Here is a 22,234-nt window from a genome sequence, read left to right on the forward strand (position 1 = left end):
ACAAATCGTATGATAGAAGTGGAAGTGTCAAATACAAAGTACACCATGACACTCACGATAAGTTAAACAATAAGAACTATTTGTGAAGATTATCAAGGTAAAGAAACAAAGATGTGAAGGATGTGCAAAAGATTAGGATTATCAATCCTCAAAATAACAAGTATTCAATATGGAGGCAGACAGTGTACTCACTGCAAAATGAAGGCACAAAAATTTTAGTGATGATTTTGAAGAAATTTTCCCTTATTCTGTAATGACAAAGATTAGATTCTCACCAATGAGAGCACGATGGATCAAGGAATCTATCCTTCCTTCAATTCACTAACACAAGTGCTGTAGAAGTGTGTGTGTGGGGGGAGGGGGCGCTTGGGGAGGAGCCCCCTTCTACCTTGAAATGGGTAATTTTTCATAATTTCATGGCTTTAGCTTCGTCAAGAGAGCCCCCCCCCCACCCCATCTGATAAATTTAGTTCTACAGCACTAACACTATTCGAAAGAAGAAAATTTTAAAACTTTTTATAAGTGTAATACGAAGAAGAAAATGAAAATTCCCCTAAATGAATTCTGTATATCAAAGAAAGACAAAAGAAATCTTTTATAACAAAAATTTCTTGCTTTGATATTTTGAGCTCTGTTCTCATGACGAATCATTTAAATTTTATTACAAAACCAGCCGTATCCTCAAAATAGAATAAATAAGAGAACATCAGCAACATTAAACCATAGTAACAGTAGTTCCTAGAGTTTGAGACAAATTGTCTTCGCTCGACGGTGTTTCCAACTTGTTTGAGTTCTGGGCAAACTGTTTTGCTATCTTGCAAGTACCCAAATGTCTTTTCATGTTGCATTTCTGCGTAAATCTGGTGTCACAAAACTCACATTTGAAAGGCTTTAATCCATAATGAAGCTGCCTATGTACTGCCAACGAATTCGCATTCGCCAATGTCTTATTACATATTTCACAAGTAAGATCCTCACCATTTACATGCGCAGCTTGATCAGCATCTGACGTTTCTTTTGATTTGTCTTTTTCTTTTTGCGCAATAATTGCACCCTGGTGTATGTATCTAGGCAAAGGGAACAAATAAAATAAAAGTTAGGTGAGTGAAGAATTGTAAGGGAATTTTGATGCCAATGCAAGATCACAACAAAACATGACCAAAATTACAACATATGTCAACCCAAACTATGACTTTTACACTGCAATATAATTAATAGCTAACAAAATCAAAAATTGAAAGATTTACAATGGGACTTTAACTATGTCGACTTAAAAATGCCAAAAGGGACATTTTCAAACGAACGTTGGGGGACATTTTCAAATGAGCGTTGGGGGACATTTTCAAATGAACGTTGGGGACATTTTCAAATGAACGTTGGGGGACATTTTCAAATGAACGTTGGGGGACATTTTCAAATGAACGTTGGGGACATTCTAATTTTTACATCCCAGTATTGTGTGACATTATAAATTGTACGTCTTGGTTGAATTCAACAAACGATTCTTCTCGTTTACAATTCAAACTTCAACTAACATGACGATAATTGCTTTGTCTTTCAAATCAATGAGTTATTGATGCAAGCCACCTACTAATATGTATCCCTTAAACTTGTTAGTCTGTATCACAAAGCTTGAGTGCTTTGTGTAAACAGTACCAACAATGCGGGTATACTTATTGTGTTATACATCTGATCTCATGAAGCCAATCTCAGTAATTTGTTCGACTGCATCATCGCAAAGACCGTCTTACCTCATGTGTTTGTTTAAATTTGTCACGTGACTGAACATTTTACCACACAACTCGCATGGTATGTGATAATTTTTATGGCTTCTTCGATGAACTTTCAAATACCAAGCACTCGTGAAGTTCTCGCCACAAGTTGAGCAGGAAAATGGTTGGTCGACGTTTGTGTCTTTGACGAATGTTGTTTCTTTTGCAGTCCTTTGTGGCCTATCCTCTCGGAGGAGAGTGGATGTATCTTGTTGTAATAAATTTTCAGATGGAACAGCAACGCTGTCAACGTTTTCATAAGTCGATAAATGCATCTCCTCTTTCTTGATCACACATCTTAAGTACCTGAGATGAAAAATGAAGGCAGAACATTAGAAAGTCTAAATGCATTACTTGAGCGCTTACGAGTTCCAAAGTGCGATAGACTTGCGTTCCAATTACGTTTCAATTGTGTTCCATTTGTGTTTTATCTGAATACGGAATTTTACTTTTTATAATTCCGACAGTAATTAAACTTGTTTAATTTGCGACGTTTTCAAAAGTTAACGAAAATTTAGTTCAAATAAAATTTTGAACGCGTCTACTACAACACTATTAACTTATTTCCACTCATTATCGCAACAAAGCGTGCAATCATAAATTGATATTACTTACTTAATCAATTTATGAAACTAACGGGGAAAAAACAGAGCTTCCTCTTTTCCACTCACCATCGCACACAGCGTGGAATTACAAATTGATCGTACTTACTTAATCAATTTATGAAACTAACGGGAAAAAACAATGTTTTTTCCCATTAGTTTCATAAATTGATTGATTCAAAAACATTGTAACTCCATTAACAATGGAGTTACAATGGCCGACTCGAGCCTATTGCCTTTCAACACGGATGCAGTGCTCTTGATATCGAAATATAGAGAACACATGAAATTAGGCAATGTGTTTAAAGAAAATACTTAAAAAACATATTGTATTCAAACAAAATATATATTTTACCTCTAAGAATGTAAAATGTTTCAATCGTTCAGCTCAACTAACTAGGGGGTGCAAAACTGCTATCATTAAAATCACCCAACGTATAGCAATTGCATGATATAGAACTAATTGATCTCCCTAGATGATTTACGTAAACGCTTTGGTAAGATTTACGTAAGCTTGCAATGGTTAGTGGTGGCTATTCGCGTGTGTATTTTTGTATTTGATATACTGAGCCTTCAAGATATATAAACCTTTACATTTGTGGCAACATGATTTTTTAAAACTTCTGTCAAAACTAACCGCAAATGCTTGGAGAGACCCGAACGCGTCATAAATATCTTGCCACAATTTTCACACTTGTTCATATCCTTCTTCTTGTTTTTGTGAGCACTAAACGAAAGAAAAAATATATTACGAATAAAAGCAAATTACGCATAATCAATGCCAATACAATAAAATTAAAATAAGAGAGAAAACACAATTCAGTTCTCTAGAAAATTATTAAGTCATTCCAAGAGGAATTGCTATGGTGAACATAAAAGAAACTCAGCTGGTGAGATACGTATATCAGAAACAACAAGAGGTGAGGTACGTACATCAGAAACAACAGGAGGTGAGGTACGTACATCAGAAACAACAGGAGGTGAGGTACGTATATCAGAAACAACAGGAGGTGAGGTACGTATATCAGAAACAACAGGAGGTGAGGTACTTACATCAGAAACAACAGGAGGTGAGGTACGTACATCAGAAACAACAGGAGGTGAGGTACGTGCATCAGAAACAACAGGAGGTGAGGTACGTACATCAGAAACAACAGGAGGTGAGGTACGTACATCAGAAACAACAGGAGGTGAGGTACGTACATCAGAAACAACAGGAGGTGAGCTACGTAAGTCAGAAAAGAAACCTTACCTCATATGTTTAGTATATTGATATTCACTTTGAAAAACGCGCTCACATTGAGTACACTCGTATTTCTCTTCATCGCCGCCATCCGTAGGCATAGAAGACATCGTTGGATGGCCTTCGAACGTATCATTTTGAACATAGCTAGATTTTACCATCGTGCAGTTGCCGTGGAACGTCTTCCGGTGCTTACTGAGATTACCAGAACTGGAAAATACGTAGGAGCAATCGTCACACGAGTATATCCGATCATTACCCGAGTGTTCTTGAATATGTTGAATGTATAGTTCTCGACTTGAGAAAGAGCCCTGATTACAGCCACGACGGCGACACACGAACTTCTCCTTGTTATTACGTGCATCTTCTGCGGTTTTGTCCGAATGAGCTTGTTTGCAATGGCGAGCTAGATTACCTTCAAATTAAAATCCCAAGTATGGGCAACGTCAAAAATAACACAACAACGTAAATCGGAAAATATTCCATAAAAAAGTACGATAAGACAGGCGACATTTTTTTATTTAAAAATCTCAAAATTTTTCAAAACTGAAAATGTTTCGCACAACTTGCATGACTTTGAACACAACCAGTAAGGTAAACACATGAAGTGCGCCCGCAATGTCACTTGACTAAAAGATTTTCAAAAAATAATTTGCAAGATTTCCCGGGATTTGTCAGCGTTTGATATTTCACGGCAATTTCAAACATTTTTCTGCTTAATTTTTGTAGACCTCCAAAATTTTTTAATGTGTCCGAGATTTTTCAAGTGACGCGTCCGTCGACAAGGAATGCTAATGTACGGAATACGCAAAGAATAAATAATCAATCTACTTTAAAATCTCTTCTAATTCAAGTGATCTTCCTAAACTAATGAATTTCGCACGTACGTAGCAAGAACATTTACTAAATATATAATCAGAATGAGCAAATGTCGCAAAACGATTTTGCAAAGCAGTGATTTTCTGTCTGGATGCCTTGCTCTACGCCGATTGCAATGGTCAAAGATTTAAAAAACGCGTTATGTGAACATTCGTTCTTACTCGAAATGTTCATAAAACAAACAATCGTACAAACCTCTTTGTGTGAATGTTTTTTCACAGTAGTTGCAGCTGAATGGTCGAATGCCTTTATGAACAACAGCATGATGTCGACGCAACATATTTTTCTGGGCAAAAACTTCACCACAATCATTACACTTGATTGGCACAATACCCACATGTGTACTACGATGTACCTACAAAATAAACTAGTGTGTATAAGTCGAATTTATAAGCATAACAAAAAAGCGGATATTTTTCGAAAAGACATCGAAATCGTATTTACTTTAAGAATCCTCAACTGTGAAACTATATTTAGAAACGTGTTTCAATAAAGAAAATGTTTGGGTTTGTAAGCGATTGTAGTTGTGATTTGAGCCTAAAGTTTTAGCAATTTGAGCAAGTTGGCGGTTGCACGAAACATCGCCAAGCAGGGCAGTATCACCGTATAACTATGCTTTTTTTCACTAGATTTGGTCCGATGAGCATAGAATCACATGGTTGAAAAGTGAAAGTGTTTTGAATCATCCGAGCGAGTTTGGTAAAAAAATTGCATATGTGGTTACACTGAAGGGGAGGCATGACTATAACACAGAATGATTATACAGAAGGGTCACTCAGGTGTACAACGTGTCCTCATGTCGGCCATTATTCCAGCCAGATGATTAGGATTTCTCACTTGTTTCCAAGCATTAAATTTACATGACGTCAATACTTAAAAATGACTCAAGTATAGTTTAACTTAAGAAATGACTTCGGATCATTTTAAAGGTTGGGAAAAAGTCAAAAACCCTCATCATCTGGCTGGAATAAGGCGGCCATCATGCGCAGCACGACATGAGCAAAGACAAAAACATCAAAGGTTCCGACACGAGTGACTCTTCTGTATATTCTTATCATGTGACTATAATTGTAACAAGACGCCAGCTCAGGCGTACACTCGTGCTCTGGTGATCAAACAATTTCCGTTTTGGACGATGTGATCAAAACATGAAAGAGTATCGCAAAACACGAGCCAAAGGCAGGTGATTTTACGGTTCCTTAAGTTGAGCGACATTTCCAAGTGTTTTGATTGGGCCACCGGCCATCTAACTGATCAAAACATTAGAGAAACATTAAGCAGTTCTATTTCAACACAAACATGAGGGTAGTGCCTGAAGTATTATTAGCGAAAATATGAAAGCTAACCTCCCAAATACCAAATTGCAGCGCTAAACTCTCTGAAGCAAAGGAAGCTGTGAAATTTTGAAAACAACAAAGTCAAAATATCGATGATATTTTTTGCTTTCGTATAGGTATTTAAAAGTAAATATTGCCCAAAACATTATGTTGTAGCGTAGCTTTGTCTTCTGAGCGTATATATTTTGCATCCTTCGTATTGTTTGTAAAAGGATAACTTTACTGTTTGTATTGTCGAAGAATTATATTTTACCGCTCCTTGCAGTCGCCATTTTGTAAAAACGCAATGCATTCTGGGTTAAAAAGTCGATTTCTCGACGTACCCAAGCCAAAACCTTAACTCGTGCCCCCCCCCCCCAGTAAAAACAGTGAAAAAGTGCAGATGTTTAATTTACTTTACAAAAAAAGTTTAGACTCACCTCCAGGTCTTTCTCGTTCAAAAACGTTTCGATGCATTCCGAACACTTGTACAAGCGCTTCTTCTCGATTGGAGGATAGCCATTCTTTTCGTGTTTCTTTTGATGTTTGCGTAGATTACTTATACTGGAGAAAACCTTGGAGCAGATGTTGCACGTGACACGAGATGATTCATTATGAAATGTCATGTGTTCTTTTAAGTATGAGCTTGTGTACACTTTTTTGCAGATAGGACATTCAGCCGAATGAGCTGTCTCCATGTGACTGTGCCGTTCTTCTGCTGTGTCAAAGGTACTTCTACAGCTACTGCATCTGGAGATTTTCATATGATATTACCATTTATATTTTGATTTATGATATAATAGGCGCCGGAGGAAAGTGAGTACTTGCTCAAATTTATGTACGTGTGTGTACTTGTTCAAATTTATGTACGTGTGTGTACTTGTTCAAATTTATGTACGTGTGTGTACTTGTTCAAATTTATGTACGTGTGTGTACTTGTTCAAATTTATGTACGTGTGTGTACTTGTTCAATATGTCATAGTATTAATTTAAAATTTTGACTTGCACGGATTTATATAATACAATTTATTAGTATATTGAATTTTGTAAATACTATAAGTAAACGGGTGCCTATGAGTCCTGAAAATTTACCGTTTTTAAATATTTTTAAATAATAATAATAGTAATAAAATAATAACATGTAAGAAGGTACATTTTACTGATATTACGATTCGAAAACGAGCATGCACGGACAAAGTTTAGGTACAGAAAACACTAAGTCAGAAACACATTACATAGTTCAAAGATGACAATAAATCTGAACGTCAAGGTCAGCATCACAGATCTAATAATACACTAGATAGTGCAACGGCTTACATTTCATAAGTGGTGGTTGAAGCCAGGCAAATTTACTTCCGGAGCCCCAAAGTAGTGAGAATCAATATGGCGTTGTATTAGAAAATATCTGGTCAAACTGATATCTTGCAATTACTTGCAAGTCACGACTGTTACATAAACTGGTTTACTCTATTAATGAAAAATCAATGTGACCATAGTTTTCAAGAAAAGATAGCAGAATACGCCAATACATCGCCGTAAAATTGATTTCAAGTGTAGCTCGATTTGAAAGCATCAAGCGACGAAGGCTTAAGATACTGGAATTTGCACATCTAAATATCGTATCACAGACAATCTGCCACAAAATGTTCAATCGAACGTCGTAGAATTATCTTCCGATATTTATTGTTAAATAAAACGAGTTGGAGATAACAGTTTGAAAGATTTTTCACGATTTATATAAAGTATATTGTTCACTGTACATAATTAAATATTGAACTGATTATTGTACCAAAGGCATTTATCTGGTGTTTCTGGTCCGCAAACAGAAGTTAAGCTATGTCAAGATTTGAGTAATTAAACGTTCAGAAATTATTTGCAGTAGAATGTTAAGAGTCTACCTAAGAGTCTATGTCTTGCTTGTCTATGTCTTGCTTGTCTTGCTTATCTATGTCATAGAGTCTGTCTTGCTTCTGAATTTGTTTTATATTATGAGTCTACCTCTGCTACACCAAATTTTTAGTGAAGTATAAAATAGCAGTGTCACTTGTGAAACTGTTGATACCACAGGTTGATACAATACACTCTGTCCAACAGGGAAAATATTTACTTGTTAAAGCAAGAAGAGTCACCAGACTTGTAGTCTTGACTGTGTTTTACACATATATATAAACAATGTATTGACATAGTCTAAACCAGTGGTTATATGGCACCGCCCACAGTGCTTAATGTACTGTTATGGTGATGTTATGCTACTGTTTTCAACATTTTTATTGTCTTTTTTACCATTCAGGCATGTATATGCATATAAAACTTTCTACACATTCTTTTTATTGAAAATATCAAACCTAAATTATTTATTCTATTCAAATATTTAATTTGTGCTTGTAACATGTGTCAATTTCAGACTGATTTTTGTAATATGCCTGTTCTATTACAATACATCCATAGATCGAGTATGATATCGCTGTATTTGCACGAACTAAGCCACACTATCGCAGATTGTGCTGTGATACGATATTTAGATGTGTAAATTCCAGTACTTAAGCCTTACTCGCTGCTGATGCTTTCAAATCGAGCTACATTGAAATCAATTTTACGGCGATGTATTGGCGTATTCTGCAATTTTTTCTTACAAACTATAGTCACAATGATTTATTTCATAAATAGTGCAAAAGTTGATGCAACCTCCGCGATTTGCTAATAATTGCGAGATATTAACTTGGACCACATATTTTCTAATACAACGCCATATTGATTCTCACAACTTTGGGGCTCCGGAAATAAATTTGCCCGGCTTCAACTTTTATGTCAGTTGCACTATCTAGTGTATTATTAGATCTGTGGTCAGCATACGTAGTTAGACGACTTTGACAAAACCATTCACGCAATTTAATTACATAGACGGTGTGCTGACACATACACATAAGACGCAATGCGTGCGTAGTATGGACGAATGATGCAATTTTATTCCCTTTTTTAAAATACATTTACACCAAACTGTTGAAAGTGGCGTAGCAAGCATGCAAAATTGGTCAATCTGTGTAAATATTCTGTGTTAAGTCACTTCAAAAAAAACAACAACAGACTGTCAAGAAAATAAAAAATGCTTATGATGTGAAATTTATGTAACACGATCTACCTTGCAGACTGGATACGCCACTACCTTAAAGGCATTTAAAGGGTTGTCAGTTCAGCTGTAAAAATATCTTAACTCATAAAAGCTGGCTATTGCCATTCATTTCTAAATCATAAGTAGGTATTCCAATGAGATATGTGTATCTTTACTTTTTCGGAAAATTGAGCTATTATTGACACTATAAATTAAATTAAGCTGTGAATAGCTACTTTCCACTTACTTAAACGTCTTCTTTTTAGAATCATCCTCATTAAGTTTGTCTTCAGTAGAAACAATATGAGTGAAATCATTTGAACGAGAATTCCCTACAAAAAGGAGAAATATCTTCATTTTGCAACCGACAACAAGCAGGAAGTTAAACATTTGAGATAAATTTCTAACATAACACTTAAATCGTTGACAGCTATTCCATTATGCTTGCCATTGTAGACATGTTAAGCTAGGCCGTAGCCAAGGGGGGAGAGGGCAAATGCACCCTCTATTTTCATGAAAACTTTAAATTGACAGCCACATTAGTTCCTTTTTGGTACGTCCTTAGTGACCTACTGTCTTATGTCATAAATCCAGCTTAGGCTCCTGTTAAGGCTATTGAATGTTTAGTGATATTACATCAGCGTGTCTCATTACAAAGATCTTGAGGCTATGGAATGTTTATTGATGTTACATCAGCATGTCTCATAGTAAAAATCTTAAGGCAATGGAAGATTTGGTGATGTTATGTTAACGTGTCTCATTAACAAAGGTCTTTAAGAAGGCTCCCTGCAGTTACTATGCAGGGACTGGTGACGCTTCGCAGTGCCTAGGCATTACGTGTAGGTACACGCGCGGGAAGAGTGACTAGTTTTGAGCGTGAAGTTTGAATCCCAATAGTTAGAAACAATAGCTTCGCGTTTTAATAATCTGCTTTCGTCGGTCAAGTTCGGTCAAGTTCGGCAAAGTGTCAAGAAATACTTCTCTTGTTACAGAAAAGGTAACGGGTGAACTGCAGGAAGCCTCCTTAAGGCTATACTGCTATTCAAATATTCAATATTGTTACAGGAAAGGTAACGGGTGAACTGTAGGAAGCATCCTTAATGCTATATTGCTATTCAAATATTTAGTATTGTTACAGGAAAGGTAACGGGTGATCTGCAGGAAGCCTCCTTAAGGCTATATTGCTATTCAAATATTCAGTATTGTTACAGGAAAGGTAACGGGTGAACTGCAGGAAGCCTGCTTAAGGCTATATTGCTATTCAAATATTCAGTATTGTTACAGGAAAGGTAACGGGTGATCTGCAGGAAGCCTCCTTAAGGCTATATTGCTATTCAAATATTCAGTATTGTTACAGGAAAGGTAACGGGTGAACTGCAGGAAGCCTCCTTAAGGCTATACTGCTATTCAAATATTCAGTATTGTTACAGGAAAGGTAACGGGTGAACTGCAGGAAGCCTCCTTAAGGCTATATTGCTATTCAAATATTCAGTATTGTTACAGGAAAGGTAACGGGTGATCTGCAGGAAGCCTCCTTAAGGCTATATTGCTATTCAAATATTCAGTATTGTTACAGGAAAGGTAACGGGTGAACTGCAGGAAGCCTGCTTAATGCTATATTGCTATTCAAATATTCAGTATTGTAACAGGAAAGGTAACGGGTGATCTGTAGGAAGCCTCCTTAAGGCTATATTGCTATTCAAATATTCAGTATTGTTACAGGAAAGGTAACGGGTGAACTGCAGGAAGCCTCCTAAGGCTATATTGCTATTCAAATATTCAGTATTGTTACAGGAAAGGTAACGGGTGAACTGCAGGAAGCCTCCTTAAGGCTATATTGCTATTCAAATATTCAGTATTGTTACAGGAAAGGTAACGGGTGAACTGCAGGAAGCCTCCTTAAGGCTATATTGCTATTCAAATATTCAGTATTGTTACAGGAAAGGTAACGGGTGAACTGCAGGAAGCCTCCTTAAGGCTATATTGCTATTCAAATATTCAGTATTGTTACAGGAAAGGTAACGGGTGAACTGCAGGAAGCCTCCTTAAGGCTATATTGCTATTCAAATATTCAGTATTGTTACAGGAAAGGTAACGGGTGAACTGCAGGAAGCCTCCTTATGGCTATATTACTATTCAAATATTCAGTAGTGGCCAATTGATTTCTTTTGAAAGAAATTCAATGAACGAACTAAGCAATTACCTTCAAAAGAAATCAGTTTGGCAAAAATTCACCGCCCTCCCTCTCCTCCCTCACACCCATTTACCGTTCTCGGGATTGCTCTGACTGAATACATATAAACATTTAACTATTTAACATCCTCGTTACTGTGCAAACCACGTGACGGCTAGGTACGGTCAAAAATGATACAGCAAGTCCATGTACAACGACAAAGAGTTTGCAGAATATGAATCGACACATGTGCCTATGCATGTACACATTTACATGGACAAAACATAAATGTTGTCTTACGTAAGTCGTCATTTGATGGATAATATGTTTCTGAAACATCCGCCGTCATTACGTTATACGCATTCTTCATATCTTCGGACGAATCACTATTGACTTCCATGCCAACCATTTCGTTGTCATCGTGATGATTCGTCATGTCGACGTCATAGCTGGTAATTTGCTGTCCGTGAATCCTTGAAAGAAAGTCCGGGCTAATAGTTGATCTGAAATAAAGAGACGTAATTCGTATCTACTCGGGGATATTTTTATCCAAAACGGTTAAATTTTTTAAAATTGTTTACAAAGATCGTAAAGCAATGGGAGAAAGCTGAAGACAAGGTCGCTCCCTCCTTCGATGTTGAGATAAAGTACACGGAAAAGAATATTTTGACGTCACGCATGTTCTATTTGCGAAGAAATCATCTAATAAAAGATGAGCACTGCTAACCTTTGTTTCAAAAATAACTCTCCCACCAAACTATAGTCATGACAACAAGCCCCCAGTAAGATGGCGTGTGCAGAACATGTTCAGCATACCGATCAGAGGTGATTTTTCCGGTGAAAATAGTGCAGAGCAACTTGTGTACCCCCTTCCCCGTCAAAAGAGCCTGATCAATGTACACATCATAAAAGGTGTTTTTTACCTTTCACCCACAAGCTACTGCCATTGAACTAAAATACATGGAACGCTACCAGAAGCAAACAATTGAAGCCAAATCTTACACCCAGACACGCGAAATTACACTCACACACGAGCGTTTATTGTTTCGAGATTCTCTCGTGGGGTGAAAATTGAATTAACTACACACGCGTGTCTGGGTGTAATCTCGCGTGTCTGGGTGTAAGACTTGGCTTCAAAAAATTATCAGGCTTTTCTATTACAGGTAGCGTTCCATGTATTTTAGTTCAATGGTTAGTACATACCGCAAGTTCACAAATGATTCACCATTGCATGTTTTAGAAGGCAGGTCTTTCTTGGGAACTTGGACATTTTCATTCGATGTTCGGGACGTTTGAGTGATATCTGTTGTATAAATAAAGCAATCAAGATAATGATGACGCAATTAAGCACTGCACTACACTATAAAGATGATATGGAAAGATGCAAATATTTATACAAAGATAATGATGACGCATTTAAGCACTACACTACACTATAAAGATGATATGGAAAGACGCAAATATTTCTACGAAGATAATGATGACGCAATTAAGCACTGCACTATACTATAAAGATGATATGGAAAGACGCAAATATTTATACGAAGATAATGATGACGCAATTAAGCACTGCACTACACTATAAAGATGATATGGAAAGACGCAAATATTTATACGAAGATAATGATGACGCAATTAAGCACTGCACTACACTATAAAGATGATATGGAAAGACGCAAATATTTATACGAAGATAATGATGACGCAATTAAGCACTACACTACACTATAAAGATGATATGGAAAGACGCAAATATTTATACGAAGATAATGATGACGCAATTGCACTACACTACACTATAAAGATGATATGGAAAGACGCAAATATACGAAGATAATGATGACGCAATTAAGCACTACACTACACTATAAAGATGATATGGAAAGACGCAAATATTTATACGAAGATAATGATGACGCAATTAAGCACTACACTACACTATAAAGATGATATGGAAAGACGCAAATATTTATACGAAGATAATGATGACGCAATTAAGCACTACACTACACTATAAAGATGATATGGAAAGACGCAAATATACGAAGATAATGATGACGCAATTAAGCACTACACTACAATATAAAGATGATATGGAAAGACGCAAATTTTTCGAGAACGTACAGTTTGCATACATAAATTGCCATTTAAGTACTCGAGAGATCCGTGCTGTAAAGAAAGTTATATGAATGTCGATCTGTGGACGATTTTCTTAGTGAAGAAAGTTAAGGAAATATACGTATGTTATTTAGCTATCGGCTGGGAGGTCCACAGAGAAAAATATTTTCCCAAGGCCGCAGTCCGAGGACGTTTTAAGATATTTCTAATGATGAGATATTTTTACAATCTTTAACAAAATTGTAAATCAACAGGCATACTTAAACATCTTGAATAGAAAATAATTCAAAACGATAAAAAATCTACGTCAAAGAAGGTACGTAAAAATTTTAAAAGATCAATCTATAAACTAATAATTGTCTTGTACTCACCAAATCCCTTGTCGTAGGCAATACATAATGGTTGACCAGCAACAGTATCGCACGTGGTTTGTAACACAATACCACGTGGTGTGTTGTACGCAACGATATTGTAGGCAAGATCACTTGTACGCCTTTCCAAGCAGTTCAGCCACTTGGACGAATCAAAGCCTTCTTTGTACAAATTCAAGCAGTGATCATTACCTTCCACATCCGGAATCTGCAAAAAGAGAGCAGAGATTGTCGTAAAGAAGCATGAAATTACAAATGGTTGCTGCAAAGTTATTGAGACTTGAAAAGATGTACGTATGACAAAATATGGTTGGTAAACGTGCTTTGTTCAGAAATAATACATATGTGACGGTATGTAAACTGTATTAATTACTCAAGCTGACGAAGGTGAGCCCAAAGTTTAACTGCAATGTCGTGATTACATAAATCATGCGTAACCATAGTCCATAGACCAATCAAAATTTTTCTTGGATTTCGTCAAGCGTGAGTGACACGTATAATAAAACATGATTTGTGAGATTGCATTGCCGTGAATTTCGTTGTGCTGTTTGGCAACTATTAGCTATAATACACAAACATAATCAAACATTGTTCTCGAGAAGAAATTTTTAAGGATTTTTTATTAGCTGGGAGTGGGTTAGTGTTAGGATTAGGGTTAAGGTTAGGGTCAGGGTTTGTGTTATCAACCGATGGAGTTGGGTGCAAATAGGGATTTGAAGGCGAATTTCAAAATGCAAAATGGCGGCAAAGTAATATATCCCAGGTCCTCGAGTATTTACATCAACATTCATAATAAATAATAGCTACGTCTTCACAGTGGCGTAGCCAGCCTACATTTGTAGTCGTGCTATGTATGTAAATTAAGATCATTAGCATTATTCATTTCTTTAGAAACGTATTGCGTGAACACCGAAATATTTACATAACGCGATTGACCAAACTAGCGGGCTGGCTAACGTCACTACGATACAACAAAACGCTTATAAGGGCTTCTTTTTGTGCTTCTCGAGAACAGTGTCAGATCATTTCAAGAATCACGTCATTATACGTGTCATGGTGACAATCGCGCTTAAAACGATCCAAGAAAGTTGTTGATTGGTTCAATGACTTAGTGTCAGTCACACGTGATATTTGTACGTAATCTCGCGACAATACAGGAAAATCCAAATTTGAAAATCGGGCTTAACTTCGGTAGCTTGAGTAATAACGTGTGTCAAACTTATCCTCGATGATAATGAAAGAGTAGTTATACTTGAAATTTTACAAATTTAACAAATTTCAGATTCTTACTAAGAAACAAAAACGCAAAAACAAAAAGAGTTATTTTGTAATACAAAAGGAGAAAATGATATCGATACCTCCCACCCACCCTCCCCCCTTCTTCCCTACAAAAGCTGTAAGCAACGGGCCAACTTCCGGCTTAGTTTTCCTACTAAATTTTAGTATTGGAAAGCCACACCAGGTGAGTGAGTCCATGCGTCATCCAGTTTATTATTTCAGCTATGGTAAAGTCAATTAATAAAACTTTTTATTCTCATTTTTTTGTTACGGGCGATTTATATACTACACGGTACTGGCTGAAACAATTCATAGAATTGTTTGCTTTCGTGTAAAGTTTGAAATTTGCGCGCCCAAATGTTATCATTATCGCGCACGAAACAGTGGCGAAGACAGCCAGATTATTCACTCTTACAAAGCAAATTTTCAGAAAAATTACTGATGCACATCTTTAAAAGATTCATCCGTTGGCATTGTGCGTAGGATTAAAAACGGGCTGGCTTCGCCACAGCACGAAACAACGAAAAAACAAGCAAATGCTTTTTGATTTGAACAAAAACTTCACTAACTAATATTGAAATATATAATTTTATAGGAACTGTCACAAATTACACACATTATTAAATAAGGTATTTTTTCGACAAAAAACTTGGGCAAAAATCCACTTACTTGAGAGATATATGAGTAGTTGAGAAGACTGGGATCTACAGTTGGTGAAATGCTGCCGGAGAATGGACCAAATGTTTGTCCTCGAAACAACTGCTTGGATGCTGCAACACCATAAAACTGAAGATTTTCTGGAAGCTGGTATGTGGCTGGAAATAATAAAAAAATATGTAATTAAAAATTTTGAAATAGTGAAGGTAAAAAAAGAATTAGGGACACAAGAATGGACAAAAAACTTTTTCTCAAGGTTTATATGCAAAAAGTTAAATTAAACACACCAAAAATCAAACTAAGAAACAAGTGCATCTAAAAGTCTTTTTTAGCATTAACAATCATAACCCATGGCTGTTCAATACTTGAAACACAAGTAGCATGGCTTGTTTGATAATTAATTGGGCATAGAAATGTACACAAATCGACTATCTCGTTAACTTAATTATTTTCAATTATTTTGAATTAAGTAAATAAGATACCCATGATATATTGATCAACATGAGTTAGTTGTTAAAGATGTGATTGAATGAAATATATATGAAAAACATAATTAAATATATATCAAAAACTCTTAATTGTAACTATGACACCCATGTCAAAGTCCCTTCTGCTGGTAATTAGAGAAATGATTATGCAAATGACTTTGTATTCATTCACTCAAATATAATGAAAGTTTTAGATGTACATATAAAGTGAAGTTCATTTGAGTTACATCTTTTTGATAAGGCAGCAGATATGTATATACTAGGCACAATACGTACCTACATCACAATATAAATGAAACAAAAAAATGAACAATTTAATTATTCATGTTTTTTTTTGTTAAAACTTGTTTCTCACCTTGGAAATTCTGACTTCTGACATTTATCATAGAGTCTGTGACAGGACATTGATCTTTAACAAGAACAGAAAGATATGTTTTAAAAAAGTGATCACTGAATATTATGAAAAGCATAACATTGAAAAAACTTTAATTGCAAAAAATAATTATAATATTAACATGCAATTACATAATAGTAGTTATGTTATATGTGTCATTATAAACTGATCCTAGTAATTAAATCTGTTCAGTAGTGGATAAAAATATTAAAGCAGATAGCCTTAGATATGTCTGATAAATTTGAATCATTAAATGTTACCAGTATCCAAGTCAGTCATAAACAATTCATAGTACAAAAACACAGTGGCCTATTTATGAAAAATTCAAAAAAGGAAATAATTGCATTGTGTAATTGCATTGAACAGATAACTTTCACTTTTACATAACTTCACAATGAAAAAAATCCCACAGCTTTGATCAGATGAAGAACATCAACTGCTCTTAAGAAGATAAACTATTTTTGTAATTACTATAAGTGTGTGATCGGGATTGACTTATGAATAAGAACTTATTTTGCATTTTTTGTTGAGCATGTTTCATCCACTATAACATCATTGGTTGTGTCAGCCAGAGTAGCCAACTGGCAAATTTGGTTTAAATTTTCATTAAAATTTCATTAAATGAAAACCTTCCTTCCTTCAACATCAAAATGTAGAGAATTATCATAATTTCATCATGTTGATATGTGAACTACAACATTCTATATAGTCTATAACACAGTGACAGAGGCCATATTAACATTGAAAATGTATACAGGATAAGAGAGGATTATCCAAGATGATGACACAATGTTAAAGTATTTCAGTTTTAAAATCAACCATAAAAGCAGATGAGTGCAACATGAATAGGACATTTGAGTGATGATTTCAATCATAAAAAAAAAACAACCTACATGAATGTTTTTAGGACATTGAGGTGAACATTACTGCAATTCAACTTAGTTCCATTATCAGTTTGTGGAAATAAAATTTCGATTGGCTTCATGCAAATTCAGGGATTTTTGCCCACAGGTAGCTTTCCAGTTCCAGTTATATATTTAGTTCAATGGTACATCAACATTACTTTAACAACATGGCTGTTTGGCAACCAAAAAATGAGTTAATATCAAAGCACTATTCCAGACTAGAAAACATACTGCATGTATGTGAATCTTTGAGTTATATAATACAAAGCTCCTATATGTAATTCTGGTTCACAATAAACGATATTTCATTATGCAAGGGATCTAAATCGCGAACAACTACATTGGGTAAAATCGCTTTTAGATGTTCTGCATCATTTCCTGGTAATTAACATTGAAAACAAAAATTAGCATTTTTGGAAATATGATCCACGAGTCAATATTAAATGTCCGCAATAAGGAAACATAATATTCATTGTGTTCGCTTTCAGTAGCACGGTTGATTTGGATATTCATTATAATGACGTTCGTGCATTTAGTCCTAAACTTTCGGAAAAAGAACTCCTGCTGAAAATTACAAACGAATCGTAACGCGGCCGCCAACAGAAGCGAATTTATCTTAATGTCTGCAAAATGGCAGCCCACGCTTTCCTATCGCCTTCAGTCATTTCTTTCTACTAGAGGCCTAATCTTCCCTATTTTCATCAAAAAGCAAATATATTCCCTTATCGACTCACGATCCGCATTGCTTACTGTCGGTGGTCGAAAAAGTCGAAATGAATCTCGGCAAAACTCGCAAAACAGACTAAACATCCAATATCTTTAAATCGACTTTCAAGAAGAAGGTAGCGACACTGCTCTACAGTCTATACGGAACAATCATGCTTTGCACCGGAATACTTCACAATATTTTCTTGCGAATGAAAGAAAAATCAACCGAGGAGCCTTTACAGCCATGATAAAGGTTTTATCCTTGAAAAGGCCTCCTTACCGGGTCGTAAAAGACTGCCGCGGTCTTCCTTATGCAAGCTCTCTGATCTTTCATACGTCCCCGAACTTGTTGAGATGGGTTCCGTCCGATTTTCATCAAACTTGTTCAGCAATGAGTCGGATTTCGCACACAAGTTCATCACAATTCCTTCAATACGCCTCTTTCTTCCGAAAGAAGCATTCAAGCTCTTTGTGCGGACCATTTTGAGGTGAAAAGTCGCGACAGTTTCGATGTCTTCTTCTGATGTTGGAATATGATTCCGTGTCCTAGCGCAGTGCGATTCCGTCGATGCATATCATGCCAGATCGAGCTGAGGAATGGGTGGCTACCATATATGGTCATTCAAATTAAGATTGTAAACAGAATTTCCGTGCTTCTCCTTCATGCTGATGAGATGGCTCTCATAAGTTACCTTGAAGATGAATATAGCCACCATTTAATCAAAGACTCCTCAATCAACCACATAGAGGAATAAAAGATTCGATGAGGTCCACTGACTCGGATATACTGCGAAGATTATTGAGCGCACAAAGACATTGAAAAATGATCTCTTTAAATGAAAGTCGTGGAACGTAAATCGTTTCACATGATTTCGACGACAAATATACCCGGCGCTTCTTGTGTCGAATTCAATGACGTCCTTGATTCTATGATAGGGAACTTTTCCTCATTTTTCTTTCATCAGAATTTGATTTGAGAATATCTACTCAAAAAAATTAACGAAACAATTACCGAGAAGAAAAAGTCAATGCCATATTTCATGCGTTTTATTGAGAAAGCAAGCAGAATAATGAAAGTGTAAAAACTCAGTATAATCAATGCACGTTGACCTTCCGCTTCCAACAAATATTCGTCTTTCTTTAGATAAAACAGTAAATGGAGTTTAGATTTTAAAGACTCAGTATTTACGTCTGGTGTATAAAGTCACGGTTGATTTTTAAAGTAGATGAATAATCTGTAAATAAGCAATTCAAAGTCCGGTACTGTATAATTATTCGTGCTTTATTCTAATAAATTTTGGAACATCTTCAATGTAGTTTGACATGTTTTAAAATAAAGGTATTCGTGAAATTGCGTATGACGACGAAGGGTAAAACATACTTCCATCGCAAGATCATACGTACGTATACATATATCGTCATAGAAAAGGAATTCTTATAGACCATGGTGCACTTTTATCGTGTCAGAAGAAAACATTGTAGAGTAAAGGTCAAACACTAAACGCATAGATACAATCAATTTTTTCCACGCAATGAAAGATCCAACATAATGCAAAGATATCGAGAGAAAAATGGACATGTAGTAATATGTGCGCCATTTCATATATTAGCATTGTCAGAATACACGCAATGGAACAAAATTTGAAAGCCCACCGTGTAGTTGTTGCTGTATGTTTGAGACACAGCAATTCATATTTGTGGGTAATTATTACCTCCAACATGAAAAGGAAATCTGTCTTGACATGAAAGCACATGTTGAAATTACTTCAGTTGGATTGCAATCAGGGATCGTGCGAAGTACATTATAGTAATGTACTATGTGTCACTCTGTGATGTGCACAAGTTTGTCACAACAAATAAACGTACAGCCAGTTTTGTGTACAAGTATCTTGACCATCTTCGTGATTTAAAGACAATGGGGAGAAATGAAACAATGTTTTGGTGGAAAATAAGGGCAAGAATTGCGTCTATGCAGTTTGTATCAACTTGTTTGACATTCACTCTAAACTCTTCACACTACTATACCATTTTATTGCTTGGCAATTTGTTCACAACTAATCTTCAGAGCGACCTTATGTAAACTAAATGCCCAAGCTCGTTTTGAATGATGATAAATGGAGGCTCGATATGGAGAAATTGATCTGATTTTATCTTTGACTAGCTGCAAACATTTTAAACATGTAATCTTTTTCACGCGCTAGTTGAAAGCTTATTTACAAATATCAAACTCGATCATTATACGGCCCGTCCAATGAATCATTTCCTGCTTACGATTCAGATGTTGATGAACAATGCATATCCAACAAAATTTGCATTGAATAACTTCACTTTGCAGGGGAAAATTCAAATCGGGCAATAACTAGCATTAAAGACTCGATGATTGCTTCCCGAGAGAATTGGCTATATGGACTTTTTACAATGGTGTTTTTGCCGAATTCTTACTAAATAAAATGCGATGATTTTTATTTCAAATCTTGTGATAGATATTCAAATAAATTGTGGAGAACTTAGAGACCTTTGCCAAATTTGTCCCTCACGTTCCTAAATTCCTTCTCTGGGTGCATGTCATGAATTTCATGATTACGTTTGCTGTTCATGTCTCCATCAGTCTATCCAAGACCCTCTCCCCTCTTCTAAGAACTGTTTGGTCTCTTTGAAAATGTTTTTTTTATCAGAGATCGATCAATGATCATAGAGCTTTCTGATGTCTGGTCGCTTTACGTGTTCAATCGTGCAGTCTGCATTGTTGAACCCTTTTCCCTAAAATATATGGCTAGAAAATTTCAGGTAATTTCATTGATAAATACAATTTGGCTGTACGTAAACAGCCGCGTATTTTTAACCGACATGCAATTACGCGCAAATAGCTATGTTTTTTCAGTTCTCGAGTGTAACGTTAAAAAGATCACGTCGCAGGAACGGACTTATAAAAAGAAAGTTTTCATGTAGAAATTCCTGGAATTGGGGAAGCGATGATTGATTTACTAAATATGAAACATTTTCAATTTCAACCATAAATATTAAGTCAACATTGCTGAAAGACGGTGAAAATGCGCGTTGCTCCTGTAGGTCTGTAATGTATGTATCCACAGAAGTGTCCACAAAATATAAGCACAAATTTGAAAACAATATAGAAAAATTTTTGCATTTTGAAAAACAAAAGTGGTTAATCTCGCAATGCGAATTGGAATCAGTTTGATCGGAATCAGTTTTATATCTGCTGCATGAGATTTTTTGTCGGAAAACTATGTCATGAAATGGTGATTTATTAACTGCTTTATACTAACAATTTTAATGCCACTAAACGGCGTCCTTAAAGGCAAAATGAGTTCATCATTAATTGTGGAGGACAAAAATGACGAAAAGAATAAGAAATTCCACAAAGGGAATAGGATTCCGTAATAATATATCGTGCCCATAACACCAGATGTTAGCCAAAGACGAAATCTTATTCACAATTTAGAGGTTGATGCTGACCTATTTACGCCTCCATATAACAGCTGGTACGAATTGCTTAGTTTGTCGACACAATAGAAGTTGGGAAAAAAAAGACAAACCATTATCGAGTGACATGTTTCTAACGTACCAATCAATTCCTAGCATTTCTTGCTAGTTTGACAATGTTTGATAAAGGTCATTGAAGTGCTTAAGAGAAAAATTCCATTCCACAAGTGTCCTCCGCATGTTGTGAATTTGATAAGAAATTAGCTGCAAGAGGAATTTCATCTTCAAGTACGAAATGTTCAAAACGCTTTCGTCTGTTGAGTTCAATCCTGGAAGTGGAATGTAGAGGCTTCTCAGTCCTTCACAAAACAAAGGAAGCAGGTGACGAAGAAACTAAAATGAAGGCTTATGGATTGAAGATTCAAAGTATATCTATGCTATTGTAATCGTTGACTATGTTTGTGCTTTGTTGCTTTAAAACGTTACAAGACAAGCTGCCTGCCAAGCGACTATCTCCAAAGAGAAAATGTCGTTAGTTCTTTGCCCTGAGTGCTAATACGACATGCTATGAAATATTGCCTAAGAGGCTGATTACGCGAGCTCGGGTAGCCGAGATTCAGCAAAGCATTACATGATTTTGGCAAGTTGAAACAACTCATTATTTATCATCAAAAAATCTTCTTCAGTAATTTTACAATATTCTGACTTTATAAACATGCAAAACATTCGAAATGAAAACAACCAATTTGGTCTAATTTGAGAAATACAACAGGACTT

General features: G+C 35.8%; 1 protein-coding gene across 2 annotated transcripts; it reads right to left on the reverse strand.

The window, feature by feature from the left end:
* Nucleotides 1-593: 593 nt before the first annotated feature.
* On the reverse strand, nucleotides 594-18,620 carry LOC124455727 (zinc finger protein 431-like). 2 transcript variants are annotated; one of them, XM_047006362.1, is made up of 13 exons: nucleotides 18,294-18,620; nucleotides 16,362-16,415; nucleotides 15,531-15,676; nucleotides 13,584-13,791; nucleotides 12,298-12,397; nucleotides 11,395-11,567; nucleotides 9,169-9,253; nucleotides 6,253-6,562; nucleotides 4,692-4,851; nucleotides 3,627-4,032; nucleotides 3,012-3,101; nucleotides 1,752-2,078; nucleotides 594-1,067 (listed from the first exon to the last, which is right to left on the reverse strand). In XM_047006362.1, the coding sequence occupies exons 1-13, from the start codon at nucleotides 18,493-18,495 to the stop codon at nucleotides 716-718; spliced, it is 2,613 nt and encodes an 870-aa protein (XP_046862318.1). In that variant the 5' UTR covers nucleotides 18,496-18,620; the 3' UTR covers nucleotides 594-715. The 2 variants fall into 2 exon arrangements, with proteins under 2 accessions (XP_046862318.1, XP_046862317.1); XM_047006361.1 differs by having other exon boundaries at nucleotides 11,395-11,597; nucleotides 18,294-18,619.
* Between the last annotated feature and the right edge of the window lie 3,614 nt (nucleotides 18,621-22,234).

The sequence above is a fragment of the Xenia sp. Carnegie-2017 genome, unplaced genomic scaffold (assembly GCF_021976095.1).
Source record: "Xenia sp. Carnegie-2017 unplaced genomic scaffold, XeniaSp_v1 HiC_scaffold_4, whole genome shotgun sequence".
NCBI classification, from domain to species: domain Eukaryota; kingdom Metazoa; phylum Cnidaria; class Anthozoa; order Malacalcyonacea; family Xeniidae; genus Xenia; species Xenia sp. Carnegie-2017.